This window comes from Leucopleurus acutus (assembly GCF_964270905.1).
Source record: "Leucopleurus acutus genome assembly, chromosome: 13".
NCBI classification, from domain to species: Eukaryota; Metazoa; Chordata; class Mammalia; order Artiodactyla; family Delphinidae; genus Leucopleurus; species Leucopleurus acutus.
Genome location: NC_139155.1, coordinates 27,046,896 through 27,069,301, shown reverse-complemented (window position 1 = coordinate 27,069,301; position 22,406 = coordinate 27,046,896). Strand labels below are relative to the sequence as shown.

At 42.4% G+C, this 22,406-nt stretch overlaps 1 protein-coding gene across 1 annotated transcript in view; it reads left to right on the top strand.

The window, feature by feature from the left end:
* KATNAL2 (katanin catalytic subunit A1 like 2) overlaps nucleotides 1-22,406 on the top strand; it is a gene marked incomplete at its 3' end in the record, with an annotated part of 90,744 nt that extends 68,338 nt beyond the window's left edge. Inside the window, exons 12-16 of the mRNA XM_082852494.1 lie at nucleotides 2,703-2,794; nucleotides 4,961-5,071; nucleotides 20,690-20,852; nucleotides 21,651-21,753; nucleotides 22,267-22,406. Coding sequence (XP_082708620.1) covers nucleotides 2,703-2,794; nucleotides 4,961-5,071; nucleotides 20,690-20,852; nucleotides 21,651-21,753; nucleotides 22,267-22,406 — 609 coding nt within the window. The remainder of the gene's footprint in view (nucleotides 1-2,702; nucleotides 2,795-4,960; nucleotides 5,072-20,689; nucleotides 20,853-21,650; nucleotides 21,754-22,266) is intronic.

The window sequence follows — 22,406 nt, the reverse complement described above, 5'->3', positions numbered from 1 at the left end:
ATCTTTCTATAGGTTTAGAAGATACTCATATTTCTTATTTTCTATGAAATACATTTTTTGGATATTAAAAAATAATTCAAAAGGAAAACAGGACTTCCCTGGTGGCGCAGTGGTTAAGAATCCGCCTGCCCATGCAGGGGACACGGGTTCGAGCCCTGGTCCGGGAAGATCCCATATGCTGCAGAGCAACTAAGCCCGTGAGCCACAACTACTGAGCCTGTGCTCTAGAGCTCATGAGCCACAACTGCTGAGCCTGCGTGCTGCAACTACTGAAGCCCGCGAGTCTAGAGCCCATGCTCTGCAACAAGAGAAGTCACCGCAGGGAGAAGCCCTTGCACCACAACGAAGAGTAGCCCCCGCTCGCCACAACCAGAGAAAGCCCGCATGCAGCAACGAAGACCCAACACAGCCAAAAATAAATAAATAAATAAAGTAATTAACTAATTTTAAAAAAAAGGAAACCAGATAACTCTGCTAATGCTAATCTGGAAGGATCTTATCTTCTGTCCTTTCAGAAATTACTCTTATTTTCTGAGCTCCTGGAAAGAGCCTCACCTGGAAAACCTTGGTCATGCTGTCAAGATTCTTACAGTGAAGCTTTCAGATAAAGAAAGCCCTTCAAGGCCTTCCCCTAAATCAGAGACGCTTTCCTACCATTTGCTTCTCTTTCTATTCCAATTAAGGAGTTATTTATAGGGAGCCCTTGGTTACGTTTCTCCCTCCCCTCCTAATGCTCATGTCTCTTAGGAGTGGATGCTATTGAGTAGCTGAGTGGTCTCTTTAGCAAATGCACACACCTGTTGCTGCTTACATCTTTCAACATTCCACCCTCCCCCAGTTGTGTGATTTAACTTCCTCCAAGAGCTTCTGAAAATTTTAGACTAATGCTTCCCAAGCACTTACCCAGGGTTCTATATATTCTCTGGCAGTGGAAGGGTAGTGGTGTGGTCCATGTGGAGACATAGGCTCCAGACGTGGTTCTCCTTCCAGCAGGATGTTTGGTCTTATCGAGGCTGTTGGTCTCTCTGCACTTTGGGGAGCTCCTTAAAAACGTGTAAAAGTGTTCTAATATGCCATTTTTCATTGGGTAGATTGCTGCTGTTGTAATCATCCTTAATACCAGGTATATTTGAGCTTTTCTTTTTGTGACAGGAAGACAAATTACCTGCTGCTAATGAGTTGGTCTCTGTTGTGTCTAAAAAACATTTGTGATGAGTGTCCCGGCATTGACACTGTTCTCTTAAGCTCACTGGGCTGAGCCAGAAATAGGATTCTGTGAAAGGAAAACACTTGCGCATGAGCATGGAGGGACCACACACACACAAGCAGCGGTGAAGGTGAGGAGTTTCCCATTCAGTGACAGGGAGGCCTGTAAGGGACGACCTGCTACTACTATGAAAACCACAATCTGGCCTTTTCTGAGCCCTTCCCCTCTTATTTATTCTGTGATGCTTTGCTAGTGCTAAGTGACACAGAGAATAAATCTCCTATGCCTATTAAAGAACATCTATTCTTTTCTAAATCTCTAATGCTTTCTCTGATCAACCAGGGAAGAATTGTATATGGTGCTCAAGAGATTAGTTTCAGGGTTTTTTAAAAAAAGGTATAGTTTTTTATACTCTTTTCATCACCACCACATCTCCCTTTAGAGCTCTCGATTTTGTTTTTATGGCTGTTCTTTTGCTGGTTGCTTTCCTGTTCTTATTCAGTCTATAATATTTTATTATGGAATGGAACATTTTATTCAATTGGGAATTGCTTCAAGTACCTGAGCCTACCAAACAGCAGTGTTGGGGACCCCGTGGAGTAATTTGGGGAGCAGAAAGGGCAAAATTCTTTGGCCTTGTTGCCCATGACCGGAACTCTACCCTTTCTCTGCAGTTCTTCCTTCTGAGAATAACCTTATTGTCTCTAAGTGGTAAGGGAAAAAAAATTATTAACTGATTTTACGTATTCCAAGGCTTTTGTGTCCATATGGAACATGTTATTGGCAGGGGGTCTCAAGGGTTAACTAACAAATTAGCTAACAAACTAACTAACAAAGTTCAGGAACTGAGTTTTATCTTAAGCTCTCCCATTTATGATTAGTAACTTTAAAAAATAAATTTATTTATTTTTATTTATTTAGTTTTGGCTGTGTTGGGTCTTCGTTGCTGCACATGGGCTTTCTCTAGCTGTGGCGAGCGGGGGCTACTTTTCATTGCAGTGCGTGGGCTTCTCATTGCGGTAGCTTCGCTTGTGGTGGAGCACGGGCTCTAGGCGCATGGGCTTCAGTAGTTGTGGCACATGGGCTCAGTAGTTGTGGCTCGTGGGCTTAAGAGCGCAGGCTCAGTAGCTGTGGCGCACGGGCTTAGTTGCTCCACGGCATGTGGGATCTTCCCGGACCAGGGATAGAACCTGTGTCCCCCTGCGTTGGCAGGTGGATTCTTAAGCACTGCGCCACCAGGGAAATCCTATGATTAATAACCTTGAGCTAACCACTTACTCTCTCTGGCTGTAATTTTACCAAGTGGTAAATGGAAATAATTGGACCATGGGGTAGTGCTAGGGAGAAGTAACTGTAATGATTATAAAGTTATTGTGAAATAACAAAGTGAAGCATAAATGCTTAATATTACAGCTATCCTAAGCTTTTAATCTCTGGGAGCATCTGAGAACTTTAAGTATATGAATTAACAAGTGGTTGCTTTTCTCCTACCCAGGTGTTATTTGAACTTGCCCGCTATCACGCCCCCTCCACCATCTTCCTGGACGAGCTGGAGTCAGTGATGAGTCAGAGAGGCACGGCTCCTGGGTAACAGACAGGGTTTTTTTGGTCATCACTTCTCCCCTCTCGTAAGTGTGTTTGACGGTCGGAAGCCCATCGACATTTACCAGCAGAATGAGCCTATTAATAAGCCCACAGATTTTCTGCAGACACACGGAAAGGTCTTTAAATTAGATCATGTTAACTGAATAGCTGATTTAAATAGTTTTTATAACCAGAGGAAATGTCATTCTCCCTTGCCCTTTCCCCACAGAGTGGATTTCAGGCCTGAAGATCACCCAGCCCCTGATCCCAGGCTGCCATAACCATCCTGCTGGCTCCAAATAGCCGCCTGTGAACACCTCCCCTGGAGCCAGAGGGGCTGCCTGGGGGGAACGGGGCTGCCAAGGGCTACGCCCTGAGAGGCAGCCCTGGACAAGGCGTGTGAGGCCAGGGAAGCCGCCACTTCTCTGTGACACCAGACTGTGGCTCAGCCGGCCCAATTTTAAATATGTCACATATGTTATCTCTAAAGATTAAGTGTCCACTAATGTCCCCAGCAGGCAGAACACATCTCAGACTGTAATGAGGTTGTGTGTGTGTGTGTGTGTGTGTGTGTGTGTGTGTGTGTGTGTGTTTTAAGAACACCTTTCTGTCTTCATCAGAGGTGTTTTTCTTTGAAACTTTTTACTAAACTTGGTATCCCTGGCTTGAAAAAACAGCTCTCAGGGAAAACTCAACACAGCTGCATTTATTGATGGCTTCTAATGGTCTATCATCAAGGCAGAACTAATATTAATAAAAAGTAAACAATTATCTTGTTGGAAGTATAACTAGAATATAATTTATGAAATTTTACTTATTAAAAACCATTTTCCCAGCAGAGAAAAACAACCATCAAGATGCATCCAAGATGCATGGGATTCATGTCGTTGATTGAAATGCAACTGTTTCTATGGCTTCATGGGTGCTAGTCAGCCCCAGGCTAGGTGATCTGCCTCTCCAAAGGGGGCCTGGCGGGAAGAGGCAGCTGCTCGGGGGCCTGGCTGGGAGCCCACCAGGCCGCCCTAGTGGTCACTTCCTCTGCAATGCCCTGTGCTCCTGGCCTGCCTTACTGCAGTGACACTCGCCCTTACATGCACTCTGCCCATCTCCATCCCCAGGGCCCTCCACAGCTTTGATTGAGCTACTTTGGAAACTTCATCTACCAGCCTTGAGTGTGTCAGTTTCCTTGTCTGGAAGTTAAACACTAAAACGAGAGTCTTCAAAGGATAAGGGAATAAGGGCAGGTGGTCTGAAGACTTTGGGGGTCATGTTATGTTAAAAGAATAGTAATTATGTGTAAATGCTAGATAAATATATAACGATATTTATATTTCTTCTTAGATAGAAAGGGGCACAGTTCTTAAAAAACCCATAAGCCTAATTTGGGCTGCCACCATATACAGGCAGAGATGAGAAACTGAATGTTGTGTTGTGCTAGAAAGGCACTTTTTTTTCCTTTTAACTTGATCTACATGAGAGCCTGCTGGAGCTGGTCAGGACTTTGAGCCAGTTTTGATTGTGCACGTCCTATGGTGTAGTAACCTCTTTCTTGGCTGGAGGGTCTCAGCAATGAGGGTGGTGGGAAAATCAGAGGATGAATTTGCACAGAAAACTGCCTCTATTCTGCTGTGCAAGGAAAGCCTAGTTTCCGTGTCATTATCTTGTCTCTTATTAGAAGAGAATGAAATATTGTGTTGTGGTTCATCTCTTCTTGGACAGTTTATGTCCATACATTATACTAAAAGAAATCGTGTGTGTAAAGTACTTTCATGCCTGCTATATAAATGAAAAGGATTATTCTCAATGAAGCCATTTTTTAAAAGGGTAAATGATACGGCAGGTCGACACAGTGGGGCTGCCTTTTTTAATCTACTAGTGCCACTGTCTCCCCTTCGGTTATTTTCTGGTTCATTGTCAACCTTTGTTTTTCTTTTCAATATCATCATTATATTCATTTACTTCCTTTCTGTTACTGTTTGAAAGTAGTACCAATTGCTTCTTTTCTCCAACCCTGGGATGAGTAGCTCCTGAGAATGCGGCAGGGAAGGGGTTAGTTGTCAGAAGGGAACCCGGTCTGCCGTCACTGAGTCCTTGCTATGAGTGTCACTCTGGTCATGAAAGCAAAGACTCTGCCTCTTGGGAGCATCTCACCTTCCCGTCTTTCTCTAGGGGAGAGCACGAAGGAAGCCTGCGGATGAAGACTGAGTTACTGGTGCAGATGGATGGGCTGGCCCGCTCCGAGGATCTCGTGTTTGTCTTAGCAGCCTCCAACCTGCCATGGTAAGAGATCTAGAGAGTACATTCTGAATGCATTTTCATGAGCCACTGAGTACAGATGAAGACACTATACTGAGCACTTCAGGAAAAGTCCTCTTGTTTGGTTCCAGCCCTGGAAGATGAAGCTGAAGGCTTTCCTGGTCAAGTCCTCAATCCTTGCTACTTGTACCGTGAAAGAATCTGCCTGAACAGAAGGAACGTAGGTCAGGGCTACCACTGACAATATTTAAAATGGACATTCTGAGTTTAAAGCCAAATTATTAAATGTGTTTAAGCAGGGGTTTGGCAGAGAACTGTAAAATGCTAAAATCTGCAGGACTCAAAGAATATTCCAGAAATAACATGTTTGGATTTTAACATGTTAAAATTAAACTTTAAGTTGGGAGGAAAATCTTTACCTTAATGTTGCGCAGTAAATAGGAAGCTAAATAATATCTAATTGAAAATATAATCTACTCTCAGAGTCTGTTATTCAGACTGTATCCCAGAGTAGTTTAAGACCAATTCTAGAAGCAGAATTGGGAAATAAGAGATGTTGACTAGAGAAAAATAATATCTACTTGGAGAGAATATTTTAAAAAATAATTATAATCCCTTTATAGTTACAAGACTATTTTCACATACCTTGTTTCTTTTGAGCTGCAGATAAGACAGGAGCCAGATGAGGAAATGCTGCTCTTGCCATTTGCAGAGTGGGTACCAAGGTCAAGGGAGGTCAGTCCACCCAAAGTCAACATCCTATTTGCGGCAGAGCGGGGACTCGTGACACTCTTCCCCTTCCCCCTACCTCGTCCATTTCTGTTTCTACATTCCAAGGTGAAAAGAGACACCCTTCTGCCCGTGCATGCTGATCATCTAGGCTCCCAGAGAAGTTGTCACTGGCAAGAGGTGATGATGTTCATGTGTAATCTGTTATTTTAACTATATTCATAATTTCAACCCAGCTTCAACTCTTCTCAAATTTATAAGACTTTTCTAATGTGCTAAGGTGATCAGCATTTTACATTGTGAAGAGAGAGGTGTTTACACACAATGTTAAAGTTGAATCCACACAGAGAACCATCATTTAAATGTGGCGGTGAAATCCTTTAGAGAAAGAATCTCCATTCCTTCACCTGTTTGAAAGAGGGTTGATCATAACCTCTTTACTTATGACCCAGGGGGACCGTGAGAGTCAGCTGAGGAGGGTGGGTGAAAACTGGACAGCTTCGTGCACGGCTCCGGGAAGGGCTGTGCCCCGCAGGGAGGAATAGAGAGCCCTTACCTCCCAGCGAAACCTAGGGCTTAGCTGAGGAGGTTATAGTGCTGCCGCAGTTTCCCTGAGGTGATCAGTTGTTGGGAGACCTCACATAAAATGGTTCAGAGAGGAAAAACAAAAAGCTAGTAAGCAATCAAAAATAAAGAAGCCTAGAAGGGTTTTTCTGAAAGAATTGCCTCTCGTCATGTCAAATGGCAAATACAGATGTGCTTTTGAGCTTGGATTCCTTGACATCACAGATTGCATCCTTTCAGCATATCTGGGAACCGGTAAGTCCTACCCATTCTTGAACGTCGCTGGGTTGAAAAAAAAAACTTTTTATGATGAAAAATTCTAGACAAACACTAAAGAGAAAAGAGCACAATGAACCCACCATTTTCTAGTTTCCATAACTAGCATCTTGCCCAATTGATTTAATCTGTTGCTGCCTCCTCTCTTGTTTTGCCGCAACATTTTAAACTGTATCCTAGATTCTTATGTTATTTCTCACATATATATACTTCAGCATACATCTTTAAAAAAATAAGGACATTTTCTTACATTATCACAGTGTCATTATCAACCCCAACAAAGTTAACAGTAATTGCTTAGTATCCTCTAATACCCAGTTTATATTCAGATTTCCCATATTGTTCCAAAAATGTCTTTTTACAGTTGGTTTACTGAACTGGTAACCAAACAAGATTTGCATTTTGTAATTAGTTGTTCTCTTAAGTATCTTTTTTTTTTTTTTTTTTTTTTTTTTTATTGCGGTACACGGCCTCTCACTGTTGTGGCCTCTCCCGTTGCGGAGCACAGGCTCCGGACGCGCAGGCTCAGCGGCCATGGCTCACAGGCCTAGCTGCTCTGCGGCATGTGGGATCTTCCTGGACCGGGGCACGAACCTGTGTCCCCTGCATTGGCAGGCAGACTCTCAACCACTGCACCACCAGGGAAGCCCTCTTAAGTATCTTTTAATCTAGAACAGACTCCCTCTTTTTTTCCCCCACTTGCTATTGACTTGATTGCTAGGGAGGTTGTCCTGCAGAGTCTCAGCTTTCTGGATGTGGCTCATTGTATGCTCATGGTATTACTTAGCTAGTTCTTCTTGCCCTTATAATTACTCTAGACTAAAAGTTAGATTGATTCGATTCGATTCAGGATTAATATAATTTTTTGGCGACATACTTCATACATGATGCTGAGTACATCACATTGCATCACATGCAGAAGTATGTAGTGCCCTGTTGTCCCACCTGTGGTGGTACCAAGATTGATCAGTGGGTTCAGGTGTGTCAGCCAGGTTCCTCTGCTCTATAGTTCCCGTCAATGGTTGTAGCATCCATTGATGGTCTTTGCCTGAATCATTTATTTCACTAGAGGTGTGATTCTATCATTCCTTCTGATTGATAGCTGGAATTATTCTCTACCATAGAACTTTGCCCCATCCAATAGGGTTATTTGGTTACCCTGAAATGTAGTTCATACTTGAAAATCAGAATTCTTTCTCTTTGATTTTTAGAGTCATGAGTTGTGCCCTAGCAACCTCCAGTGGTAACCAATGAGTCAGTCTCCCTCCCTCCCTCCCTCCCTCTCTCTTTCTCTGTCTCTCTCTCTCTCTCTCTCTCTCTCTCACTATGATCTCATGACTTGTTTGGTATAACATCATTAGTTTTTTTTTTACAGCTTTATTGAGATAGCGCTCACATACCATACAATTCACCATTTAATGTGTACAATTCATGGTTTTAGCTATATTTATATTTATATGATTATACAATCATCACTACAATCAATTTTAGAATATTTTTCTTTACCCTGAAAAGACACCCTGTACCCATTAGCAGTCATCCCCATCTGCCACCCCCAGCACTAAGCAACCACTAATCTATTTTCTGTTTCTATAGATTTGCCTATTTTTATACCTCTGAGTGCAATTATTATGGTAACTCTATGTTTAATTGAGGAGCGACCAATCTGTTTTCCAAAGTGGCTGCACCATTTTACATTCTTACTAGCCATGGATGAAAGTTCCAATTTCATCACATCCTCATCAACACTTGATATTCTCTGTCGTTTTGATCATAGTCATCCTAGTGGATGAGCAGTGGTATCTCCTCTCTTTTGATTTGCATTTCCATGATGACTAGTGATATTGAGCATCTTTTCGTGTACTTATTGGCCAATTGCATATCTTCTTTGGTGAAATGTCTTTTCAAATCCTTTGTCCGTTTTTAAATTATTGAGTTATAAGATTTGTTTCGTCCTCTATCAGATTTGTAGATATTTTCTTCTGTTCTGTGGCCACTAGTCTGTCTTCCCTCCCTCCCTCCCTCTCTGAATTTTTTGTTCCTCTTTCTCCATGCCTTTGCTAAACTTCCCATGTCTGTCCCATTTCCCAAGCTCCGAGCCTTTCAGAAGACCCTGTAACTGGTTTTTCTAGAGCAGCACTGTCTAATAGAAATATAATGTGAGGCACACATACTTAAAAAATGTCTAGTAGCCACATTAAAAATTATCAAAAGAAACATAATATGCAATTTTGATAACATATTTTATTTAACCCAATATATCTAAAATACTATCATTTCCATATATAATCAGTATAAAAATTATTGTGATATTTACATTCTTTTTTTCATACTAAATCTTTGAAATCCAGTGTACACTTTATACTTAGGGCATGCTTCAGTTTGGACTAGCCTTGCTTCAAGTGCCCAGTAGCCACCTGTGGTCGGCAGCTACTCTACTGGACAGGGCAGATCAGGGACTGATTGTCAGCCCCCATGCTGCTGTGGCAGAGATGATAACTGCCTCCCAATATATATATATATATATTTTTTTTGCGGTATGCGGGCCTCTCACTGTTGTGGCTTCTCCCGTTGCGGAGCACAGGCTCCGGACACGCAGGCTCAGCGGCCATGGCTCACGGGCCCAGCCGCTCCGCGGCATGTGGGATCTTCCTGGACCGGGGCACGAACCCGTGTCCCCTGAATCAGCAGGCGGTCTCTCAACCACTGCGCCACCAGGGAAGCCCCTGCCTCCCAATATTTACTTCATCCTTCTACTTTCATAACAGAACCCCAACTTTTGGATTCTATTTCTTAGCTTCCCCTTCTGTTAGGTGTGGCAGGGCCAAGCTTCTTTGTCATTTGCACAAGGTGACTCAGGCTCAATTTGAATATTCAGCTCCAGACCTGGAATCAGCCATTGATTCACAGAGCCCTGGTTCCCTTTAATGGGAAATACTATTTAGAGATCACAGTCTCACAGTTATGGGTGTTCCTTGCTACTGGATTATCATTGCTTCCTGGCCTTTCGATTGGGCAGAGCTAGGAAATACATACCTATTTTTAAAAAGAGGCAAATGATGAGTTCATACTAATATTTACCACTCAAATTTAAGATTACAAGGTTTTTAAATTATTTGATTTTATATTTGTGTCTTTAATTGTGAACATTTTAGTTCTTAACAACATTAATATAATTGTTATTCACTTTATCCTAATATGTAGATATATTTTATATTTGTGACTATAACAGAATTTTCAGTAATAATACCAAACCTATCATAACAGTAACATTTTGATGAAGAAAATGGTACAGACCTGGCATAACTAAGACGGAAGAGCTAATTCTGGATTTTTCATCTTCAGCACTCTTGACATTTGGGGCCAGAGAATTCTTTGCTGTGGGGCCTCCTGTGCGCTGTACCATGCTGAGCAGCATCCTTGGTCTCTCCCCACTAGATGCTGGTAGCATCACCCCCAGTTGTGACCGCCAAATAGGTCTCCAGACATTGCCAGATGTTCCCCAGGGAGGGGGGCAAAATTACCCCGGCTGAGGCTCACTGGACTAATGGAAGGAATGACAGACATTATTTAGAAAGACATTATTTAGAGACAGACTGTCACATCCTCCACAAATAAACTGTCAAGTTTTTTTTAAGAACTCCATAAAATAACGGAACTTGGTTTACTTACACAAAAAGCGGCATATTATAGAAATTGTTCTGTCTTTTTATTTTTTCCGTAACAAAATGTTCTGGAGATCTTTCCAAATAAGTACAGAAAGTTCTTCCTCCTTCCCTTTGTAGCTGCGTGTATTCCATCTTGTTCATATGATAATCTACCCTAGTCACCTACTGATGGGCATTTGGGCTGTTGCTACTCTTTTGCTCTTATAAGTAATGTTGCAATGAGTAATGGTGTGCATATATCACTTTGCATGTTTGCCAGTGTATCTTTGGGGAAGGTTCCTGGAAGTAGAATTGCTGGGTCAAAGGGTTAATGTGCATGAAATTATAGTAGAGATTGCCAAATTTCCCTCCATAGAGGTTGTACATTTTGTATTCCCACCAGGGTCCTGCTTTCATTACTTAACATTATAGTAAGAACATTTCCAACGTCATTAAATAATCCTTGAAAATTGGATTTTGTAATGGCTGCCCAAAATTCCCACATGTGAATATACCACAATTTAGTTAATCATTCCTTTCCTGTTGAACATAAATGATGCGCCCAACTTTCTCTATTATAAATAACACTGAAATGAACTTCCTTGAATAAAAATCTTTGACCAAAATCTAGTTATTTCTTGAGTACAGATTTCTGGAAGTAGGATTGCTGTATGAAAGGGCATAGTTTTTATTTTTAGGTATTTTGCTACATACTGTCCAAGTCCTTAAATTAGGAAATAGTATATTTTTATCAAGAGTATTGGGACCAAAAAAAAAAAAAAAAAGAGTATTGGGACAGACTTTTATTTTGGCTTCAGGGTCTTAGATGAGGGAATAAACTTATCTGATTCAAGCAATCTATGCTTGTTGGGGAAATAACTAAATTATACCAAACTATGTAAAAATCCAGTCGTAAAATCCCCAAAGAAATTCTTTATGGTTGGTTAGTGGTATTTCTTATCTACAGCATCTTCCAAGGCATTAGGCTATCACCTACTGCTTGTTAACTTATCACTTTCCCTAGACAAATCCATTCTGTCTCAAAGGGCTAGTCATTTTCTCCCTTCTCAGCAGTGAGGTGGCGTGCAGCATCTTGGTTTATTCAGTGCTTCTCCTCCGAGGACCTCCTTCCTTGATCTATAGCATCACAGAAAGGACAAGAAGGAAGCAGGAAATAACAGCTCATCTGTGTCATTTGATGTGTAAATTAGCAATGAGAAGAATAACGAATGTTGCATATTTAATATTACCACTTAAAGTAATAGCCATGGAAGAAATGTTTAACAAGCACAGTTAGTATTGTTGAGTATTCACAAACTCAGGCCTAGGAGTACAGAGGGAAACAAAATACTGAACAGGGCTATTAAGGCAAATGCCATCTTTAGATGTCTACTAAACTTGATGATAGTTTGTACAAAGAAGGTATAAAAATTGTATGTGTGAAGCGTGTTGAAACTCATCTTTTCCTTGTTATTTGCAAAAGGGCTAGACATTTCACTAGCCCTTTTAAAAATCATCCACCTAGTATGACCACACTCTGGATTTAAAAAAAAAAAATCTTAATATGTAAAGAAAGCATAAGATCCTAGAGATTCTGGCACTGGGAATGTGGAAGAATGTACCCATGTAAACTGACTTCTTCCCATATGGGCTCTTTCCTGTCTGGCGTGAGATTCCTATAGACGTGTATACATGTGATTGAAGGGGTCAGCAGACATAACCCTGGGTTTTTCCGCAGTAGCTCCATGTGTCTCCTGGGCTCTAGGGAGAAGTTGTGCTCTCTGAGGTCCTACCTTTTGGCCTCGTGCCTTGAGTATCATTACCCTCTAGATCAACATTTCTCCAAGAATGGTTCCCCACAGGTCTTTATCCAAAAAATGGGATCTAGTGGGATCTAATTTAACTCAGAGATACTGAGTTACAGTTCAACTGATTTCCACCCTGGCAGGAGTTCTCAGTGCCTTTAAGATGCTATTGTGTGTTGTGACTCTCCAAGAAAAGCTGTGAGAAAGCAGTACATTCCATATTTATTTGACCCCAGAATCCCTTCCTTAAGGAGCATCTCATAAGACCAATGTTCTATTTGAAAACCTTTCGGGAAACAGTGGTTTGCATTAACTCACTCTGATCTGATAGTTGCATCTTTCATTGCAATAGCATTCAATCATGCTTTCAGGCTTTTAAAATCTTTTATCATTTTAAAAAAGGGACAACAGGCCCCAAATGAAGTCACTTGTTCTAAGCCCACATCATCAAACTGAGACTCAATACTTAACCTAATAGCAGTTTCAGCCTCTCCCAGGAATGTAATCTTAACCAGTCAGTCTGGAATTACCTGGTCAGTACTAGTGAGGTAATCCACTGGATAGACTCTGCTGTTCCCCAAAAGAAGGTGACCTTACCCAAAACAATCCACTCTTCGCTCATAACTTTCTTGTTGCATCTCCTTCTGCCTATAAAACATTTTCCATTTTGTACGTGTCTTCAGAGCTCCTTTCTGTTTGCTAGATGGGATGCTCCTGGATTCCTGAATCGTTGAACAAAGCCAATTAGATCTTTAAATTTACTCATTTGAATTTTGTTTTTTAGCAATAGTATGTCCGTGCCTACCAGTGGTCAAATTGCTTTGCTTGAAATTGCTTCTCTCCATACAAAGCTTCACTAACCTGTGCAGTGATATCAAGTTCATGACCCTCCATATGTGGTTGATGGGTGATTCTGACACAACCAGGAAAAAAGTGTGTGGTGCAGGATTTGGTAGGTGCAGCGGGGCAGGCCCAGGACTGACTGGGCAGGAGGTTATTAGGAGTAACCCTACCCTTGCCCCATTCACACCTTCTCAGCTTTTTGGTTTCATCAGACATAAACTGATTGCAGCCTGGCCTGCTGTGGCATTACTTTATCTTAACAGGGTGCAGGTTGACATGTGAACTGTAATTCTAAAACCAAATTTTAAAAAGTATAAAATTAACATAACCATTTTACAGAAAATTTGAGAATCAGGGAAAAACTACTCATAGTTTCACCACTGTGACATAAGTATTTTCATCTCTGTATACACCCTAATGGTGAAGATGGCTTGGTTATTTGCTATCATTTGTTGCCTTTGTATCCTTCTGTGGTAATTTTTTTCCCCAAGAGGGAAATCATTTTCACCATTTTGGCTATTTAGAAAAATAATACATGTTCATTATAAAAGTCATATTTTATATGCTTTGGGGTTGCTTGAAAGTGCACAGTCCCCTATAACTGTACACACAGACACCACCCCACGCCCCACACACAGAAACAAAAATGTGAACGTTCATGGATACGTATTATTTTGTTCTATGGCCTGTTTTTTTCTTTCACTTAATACATTGTGGACAACTTTGAAAATCTACCTAATTCCATATAGAATCCCACGTATGGGTGGGCCTTAATTTATTTGACTTTTCTTTTTCTTGAGGGTTTTAATATGGCACCAGCGCATTGGACCAAGCTCCTTCCACCAAGACTCCCAGCACAGACACTCTGTGGGGGGCAGTTTTCCCTCTGACGTTTAGCTGGGGTAGGGCAGGTATTATCAAAAAGGCTTTGTGTCCTGGTGGACCTACTCTTCCCAGCCGTTTGTTCAAGAGAATGAGCTTTCCTTGAGGCTTCTGTCTGTGCCTGTTAGCAGTTTGTCAGTGGGCTTCTCCAGCGCCCCGTGTGGGAGGTCTGAGGGAGGCAAAACAGAAACCTGAGAACACTGCCCTGTCGTTTCTCATGTCCCCCGCTCCCTAGCCCCTCGTCCTCCTTCTTTCCAGTGTCTTCCTATGTTTAGAAGCTGTATTACATGCAATGAATTTTAGTAGTAGTGTGTGGACTAGAGAAGGATGGGCTACTCCATCTTGGCCAGTAGCGAGTCTCTCTCATATTTTTGATTCCCTCTTTTATCGTTTTATACATCTTAAACACAATTATTTTATCGTCTGTATCAGTGGAGTTTAATCCTGTTCTTAGTTTCTTCTGCAGACTCTCATTCTTGGTGGTTCGTTATATGTTTCAGAATTTGGGGTGGTGAGCTTACATTTAGTGAGGGGAACTCTATCTGTGAGAGTCTTACACGTGTCCTTTCACAGAAAATTTATGTCTGACAGGCTTTGGACAACTGTAAGCTAATTTCTTAGCATAGGGTTTCTTCATCCATGCCAGTGAGGGTAGGTCGGATTCTGAATTATCAGTGAAGACTTTTTCCCACCCCAAAGTATAAGACAGATTCCCTTGGTTCTTTCCATTGCTAGTGGGGATATTTTTCTAACCCATCCTTTCATAGAGGATGTGCCACCTGGTTTTTTGTTTTACATGATGGGCCTTGTTTCTACCTACCATCTTGAATGGGCCCAAGGCCTTCTATGCTATGCCACAGGTAGACTTTAAAATCCAAACTTTTTTTTGTAACTAAGAGGCAGACACTCAGCCACAGCTTCAATTTCAGCTGCCCAGTCTTGATTTTTGGCTTCCTCTTCATTTTTAAGGCTTGAGAATTTTGCTGCTTCCTGTGGACTCATTTGTTGTGTATACCAAAAGTGATTCCTTCCTATAATTCACCGAGCTTGTAAAGTGGCTTTATAACAAGAGATTTCTGAATATCTAGTTCATCATTTTGCTGGAAAAAGAAGATTCCCATTTCTTCTCTCAATTATTGGTCATACATTTTCTGGCAAGAGTAATAGGAATATATCTCCTTGTTGGTATTCTAGTAACTCGAAGTAATTGTCATTCTTTATTATAAATATGTGATGCTCTTACCCTAACATCAGTAGGACATAGACTGAACTGATGGCTCTCTTTTTGGATCCCCTTGTCTCTTGCTTGTGAGCTCACTCTTCAGAATGAGAAGTGCAGTCTCTGGAGATGAGAGGCCCCCTATGGAAACTACATCTTTCACCTCATCTTCAAAAGCACTGCCCAGCCAAGTGAGCTGAATCATCATTTTTTTTTTTTTTTTTACTAAAGATGAAAATAGAATGCTTTATTCCCAAGTTGATGCTTGTTTTCTCTGTTAATTCGAACTAATGATGCTTATAAAATGCTAATTTTCAACAAAGCAGATTTACCTTCGTAAATAAAGACTGGGCTTTAAGGAAGCAGATCACTTACATGAAGCCAGTAGCCCTGAACTGAAAGTTTATTCATTCACTCAAGTAATATCTATTGAGTACCTACTGTGAGTATTCTGCATGATGGAAGGAGGGGGAACCCAAGATATATGGTCCATGATCCTTGGCCTCTAGAGGCTGGCTATCTGATGGGACAATGGATGAGATATAAACGCAAATCACTGAGAAGTGAGGATACAGCCAGCCATGTGGCTGGTACAGACAATAAGTAGAATAAAATTATATCGGGAAGAGGCCATTTCTGATTAAAGATATTTAAAAGAAAAGGGGGTAGAGAGCACTTGCACTGGACCTGTGAAAAGGACCTGGCTCTTGGTAGACCAACTGGAAGTTCCAAGTAAAGAAAATGACCTGAGTACATGCTCAACTAGGATAGCAAAACGTAGATTCAGATAATGGCCGACAGAGCAGTTTGGCCCAAGTGGGAAGTGTAGGTAGGAGTCAACTTACACAGAGCTCAGTGCAGGAGACACAGTAAACTTCAGTGCTTTATTCATTGTCTCCCTGTCATCTACCAAAGAATACAATTCCTGAATCTGCTTTTCAAGGATTGCCACGATCTCTGACTTCACATTGGTTAGGGACATACTGCAAAGACTTTGCCTACAAAACTGAAGGTTGCTTTTCTCTTGTCACACTGAGATGATTTGAACTTAATGTTTTCACTATGGAATGAACAAACTAGAATTATGTTTGATTTCCAAATTCTGTAAAATTTGGAATGATCATTTTCCCAGGAACAACATGGTTTAACAGGGGAGACAGGCCAGGGGCTGAGGAAGGGCCCCGAAGATTTGGCGCGGGAGCCCAGGTGCTCAGGTGCAAGGCCTCGTGGCCCATGCAAGCTGTCTAGGTGACCAGTGGGCGCTGCCACCTTGTATATAGCAGCGGGCACCGGTCCAGTGGCCAGGCTGTGAGGTCTGTGAGCCGTCACTGTGTCACAGTCACTCTTGCTGGTTGCTTTTGACCTTCGAGGTGATGGAAGTACCAAATGACCAAGATGAAGGAGATGTGAGAACAGAATAACCTGGGTGTGAAAATCAAAATGTAGCAGCTAAAGGGAGTGTTTTCTGGTTGCCGCAGGTTAAATTTTTTCACATAAATATATTGGCATAAAGAATGGTTCCTGGGTAAATTCCATTTGTCCTTTGTTTCCTCCCTTGTATGATTATAATTATTGATGTCATTAAAAGTGCATTAATCAGGCCTGGCTGTCAGAGAGTTGCACTTATTTTGTGCCCACAAGCAGTTTTGAGGTAAATCTCTTGCTTTAGGGCATTAGCTGATCAATACAATCATCTATAGTGAGGGATTGCTTTCCCACCTCCCTCTGCCTGCCTGCATTTTCCTAGGGCATTCGGGGATCTGGTCTTCCTTTCAATAAGCAGTCCCCCTGGCTGGGATGAAGAGACCAGAGGTGCTCCCACCAAAGAGCCTTCCTTCTGCAGCCCCTGCCCTTTCAGGAGGGGCAGCTGGTCCAAGGAAAGGCCTTGGGGGAAATACGGCAACTGCTCATCAACCCAGCACTGCCATTTCCCCAGCTTATTCTCTCTTCCTTCCTGGTTTTAGCTTCAGGTTCCCAAGTCTTATTTCATTTTTAAAGTTTACAGGACCAACGTTCCTGCAGTCCAAGGCCCAAACCTCCCAGTTATTGCCTATTATTTACATTGAAGTAAGGAGTTTGTCATATTCACTTCTGTGTATCGGAGACTCAGCAGTGACAATACACTTGGCGGGTGGGCAATGTTGCTGGACCGAATTCCTAAATGTGAGTCTAATGGTGTCTCTTCTCTATATCTCCCTGACCCCCCTCCTTTCGTGCCCCCTCACTCACCTCCTCCTGCCACTAATCGAGGCCCATCTCTCTGCTAACTGTCTAAAACAGCTCTGGATTTACTCAGACATACCAGGTATTCAGTCAAGTTTATGTTCTTGGAGGCACATCTTCCAGAGCCTTCTCTCCTTCTCCAAAATGAGCGGATTGTCCTCTGCACCCTAGGCACCCCCTGCATCATCCTGGAGGTTTCCTTCTCTCTCTGTGTCAGACCCTCCGTTTCTTGGAGCCCATGTGGCCCTTTGGTTTGGTTTCTCTCTCCCTTTGGTCCTCCAGTACTTTCCCGATAAAGGGTACATGGGAGGTAATAATTTTTAGGCTCTGCATATTGAAAATGTCTTTATTCTATCCTCCCACTTAATTGATGGTTTGATCAAGATACAGATTTCTACACTGGAAATTATTTTTCCTGGACTTCCCTGGTGGCACAGTGCTTAGGAATGCACCTGCCAATGCAGGGGACACGGGTTCGATCCCTGGTCCAGGAAGATCCCACGTGCCACGGAGCAACTAAGCCCGTGCGCCACAACTACTGAGCCTGCGCTCTAGAGCCCACGAGCCACAACTACTGAGCCTGCGTGTCACAACTACTGAAGCCTGTGTGCCCTAGAGCCTGCACACTGCAACTACTGAGCCCACGTGCCACAACTGCTGAAGCCCACGTGCTCAGAGCCCATGCTTTGCAACAAGAGAAGCCACTGCAATAAGAAGCCTGCACACTGCAATGAAGAGTAGCCCCTGCTCGCCGCAACTAGAGAAAGCCCACGCGCAGCAACAGAGACCCAACGCAGCCAAAAATAAAGTTATAAAAAATTATTTTTCCTCAGAATTTTGAAGGCATTGCTCTATTTTCTTTTAATATCTCACATTGATGATGAGAAATCTTATTCTCCATTCATTGGATGCAACCTGTTTTTCCTCTCTGGAAGCTTTTATGATCCTTTGTTCTCAGGGTTCTGAGATTTCACCGTGATGTGACTTGGGGTCTCCCTGCTGTTACTGTGCTAGTATCAGGCCAGTTACTGAGGCACAGTCTCCAGAGTCTCACTGTTCGCGTTCAAGTTCAGGGCCGCCATTCACTAGCCTTGACCTCAGGCAAGCTACTCGACCTCTATGCCTCAGTTTCCTCATCTTAAACAAAGATATTACCTACCTCATAGGTAGGTTCTGAGAATTAATTAATATCTGAAAAATGCTTGAAACAGTACCTGCCACCTGGTGAGTGCTATTTAAGCACTAGCTTTTATTAATACTTCAAACGTAAAAAATAATTTCCTAGAGCTCTGCAAAGTTCCCTCAACCCTGTGTCTGGAATATAAATGTTGGCCCTGAGAGGGGGCGTGGTTGTGCAGGTGGCTTTCTCTGCTGAGATGAATTTCAACAGGGTGAAGCTGATAAAGAACAAAGCAAATACAAAAAAGAAATAGGTACTTTTTATTGCCGGGAAAGCAGCCCTGGAGTGGATTCTCAGCTCAGGACGGGAGGAATAATAGGTAAAGAAAAGACACAATCTTTTAAGAAACCTGGTTGCTCCAGTTTAGGATTCAGATATGCTCCCTGGAAGGGTATTTTCATGTTTTCGATTTAAAAGGAAATATCATGACATAGATTCAGAATACGAAAAAAGGGAGGGTGCTTTGGAAATTCTCGGTATCTTTATGAGTGAGAAAATCTGGTGATGATGCTTTTCATTGTTACTCTTTATTATCGGCTAAGCCAGACCAACACACAGGCATTTCCTAATTTCTGTGCTAGAAAATCAAAGAGAGATTTCCCTCCCATCTAGGAGCTTGAAATTTTAACATAAAAAGGGTTCACAAACTCACACTCAAAAATGATCTGTTTTTAATAGGAATGGTAACTCAAGGTAACCAAAGAGCCCCAGTTAATGAGGGAAAGCTCTACTTTACCTAATAATTCTACATAATCATTTGGAATGGAAAAAAGTTTTAAATCACCATTTTGCACCACTCTCATGAAACAGTTGGTTCAAAGATCATCAACAGATGCTAAAACCACTAGTTGAAAGGGATGGGGAAAGGGGTGTTCACATGGTGCTAAAGTACTGTGTGTAGAATATTCACTCCTTACAAAGAGATGCCTGAGAGATCGTCCAGTGAAGAGAGCTGTGGTCACCAGATGATCTCAGTAATTAAACATCACATCACTAGCAGTGAGGCACACCAACATTGGATTCCAATGTAATGAATGTGAAAACATATTATCTGTGAAATATACTTGCCAAAAATGTTCATCCTGATTCTGATTAAGCTTTGAGGTCTAACTTCCATCTTGGAGGACAGGGGATACAGAAACCAGTTACCTGATACCATGAAGAAAACATCAGACGAATCCAGAATGTGGGACGTCGTACAACTAGCCTTACCTATTCAAAAAGGGGCCAAGGCAAGGAGACTGCTTTGGATTACAAGAGATTTAAGAGACATCATCATATGTAGTGCATAATCCTTGATTGAATGTTGGTTGGGAAAACTGTAAAAGATATTTTGGGGGTGATTGGAGAGATTTTACTATGGAATGGGCATTAGACATATTATTCAATCTGTGTTAATTCTGTTAGTGTCATAATGGTATTATACTTATATAAGGAAATGTCCCTTTTTTGGGAAATGCATACTGAAGCATTGGGGGGTGGGGTTTCATGATGTAATTTACATTGAAATAATTTAACAAGAATAGATAAATACGTATGAAGCAGATACGGCAAAATGTTAACTGTTGTTGAATCAAGATGGTAGGTATGTGGATATTTGTTGTTTTATTCTACTTTTCTATTTGCTTGAAATTTTTATATTAAGAAATATAAGGAAATGGCTTGCAGATGCAAAGTGCGTAAACCTGGCCTGACAGTGTTTTGGGAGGCCAGGAATGAGTGTTTCAAAGGGCCACATTTGCACTGGGCGCCCAGGAAGGAGCATTCGCACTTTACTTCACCAGAGCAATGGAGTGAGATAGTCATTCACTCCAGAATATATGAGAGTTTTTGAAGAATTAGCGTACTTCCCAGAGTGCCCAAGTTATGTCAGGAATAATGTACTCGTTGGCAGGGTCAGGTTGAATAATTGATGTTACAACTGCAGTGGGAATGCTCACGTTTGGTTGGTGTTAGCTGGATTTATTCCCCCTCAAATTAAGTCACCTAAAACTACCTCCTTCACATGAGGTATCTGGGGGACGTATATTTCCTTTCTCTTTTTCTTCCTTCCTTCCTCCCTCCCTCCCTATCTCTCCTTTCTTTTTTTCTTCTTTTTAACCATTTGTTTCTCCCAAACAACATGAAGTAATGGTCCTACCCACTCAGACTTAGATGTAGAGTAACAGTTAAGATGCAGGATTGGTTCCTGCTAAATTTGTTCTTCAAATATAGTTGTTGCTTAAGAAGTGAGTTACTGCTCCAACCAGTTCCTGTGTTTTGGACGTGACTCAGGGAGCTAGACTGGGCCATGTTGCGGCGCCTGGAGAAGAGGATTCTGGTGGACCTCCCAAGCCAGGAGGCCAGGCAGGCCATGATCCACCACTGGCTGCCGCCCGTGAGCAGGAGCTGTGCCCTGGAGCTGCGCGCGGAGCTGGACTACAGCCTGCTGAGCAGGGTGAGCTGCCTGGGGAGGCGCCTAGGCCCAGGGGCTGCCCCGTAACCGTCTTCTCAGCTGTTCGGAGCCTCGAGTCACTTAAAAAAGATCCAAGCTGCCCCAACAAGCGCAACGGGCCTTTCCTTCATGAAAGACCAAGCTCTTTGTCCCTCGGGAACATTCAAGCAGAGATGTGATAAAGTGGAATAGGGTTTAGTCTCAGAGGACCTATGGTCAGATTCTGGCCCTGCCACTTATTAACTGTGTGCCATCAAGGAAGTCACTTCCTCTCTGAGCCTCAGCTTCTTCATCTGTAAAATGGGTTAACAGGCCATAGAGGATTGCTGTGATGATTAAATGCAAGTCTTTCACAAAAGGAAAAGCATGTTACCCCCGTGCCCACTGGTGTCATTGCCTCCTTGAGAGGACACTTGAATGTGATGTTCTCTGAGGTTCCTTAAAGGCAGGTTATAATCCTATTTACAAGAACAGAAGTGTCTACCAAATTTTGCCATCCTTGAATTTGGGCACAAGGGCCCCATTAGGCTGGCTTGGGTGGGCCAGTCGTCACCAGCATCTCACCACCTACGTTTGGATGGTGTTAGGAAGTTGTTTGTGACCCAGATCCTTAGGTTATCCAAACACATTAGCAGCCTCTCTCCCCCTAAACACTATTTATCTGGGAATCTTTACATAGTGTCCATGGGTGACGGATACAGAATCCAAACAGGGGCTCTGACCCCCTGTCCTGCCTGTAAGAATGTAACCACCACCAGCATTCTGCCTGCTGCCTAATGGCTGGGTTTGCGGCTGTTTCAGGAGATGGAGGGCTACTCGGGCTCGGACATCAAGCTAGTCTGCAGGGAAGCAGCCATGCGGCCTGTGAGGAAGATCTTCAATGCCCTTGAAAATCAGCAGTCAGGTATGGTGAGGATGACAGCCAAGGTGCTCTGGGAGAGAAATTTGTTTTTAAAAATTGGTCTTTCACCAGCAGGTGGCACCTTGCCCCTGTTCTCTGTGGCTTGTTACACTGGCACTCATTCTTTGGTCAAAAATCCTCCTTCTGCACCCAACTCCTTCCTCCTCTGCTGTTCTGTTTCGGATCAACTTTGCCCCCAGATGATAAACTCCTTAGGGCTCGGGCTTTTATTGCCCTGGCACACTATGTTGGGCTGGATCCATTTGTGGCACTATATAAATATTAAATAACACTTTATAATGATACATTTAAGTCACATTTTGTGTATGGGCTTCAGGGGCTGAGTTGCACATTAAAGACTTTTTTCCCCAGCCCTCTTTAGTCTTGCCTGTTGCTGCCTTAACCATTAAGAATGCTGCATTGTGCATTGTCTTGAAAGAAGGTCTATTAATGTTTCAAGAGCATTGATCACCATTAGGTAGACTGTTGTGCTGTTCCTCTTGTGTTTTTATCTAGAGAGCAGCAGTTTACCTGGGATCCAGCTGGATACAGTGACCACTGCTGACTTTTTGGATGTGCTGGCCCACACCAAGCCTTCAGCAAAAAATCTGACTCAGAGATACTCAGCCTGGCAAAGTGAATTCGAGTCTGTGTGA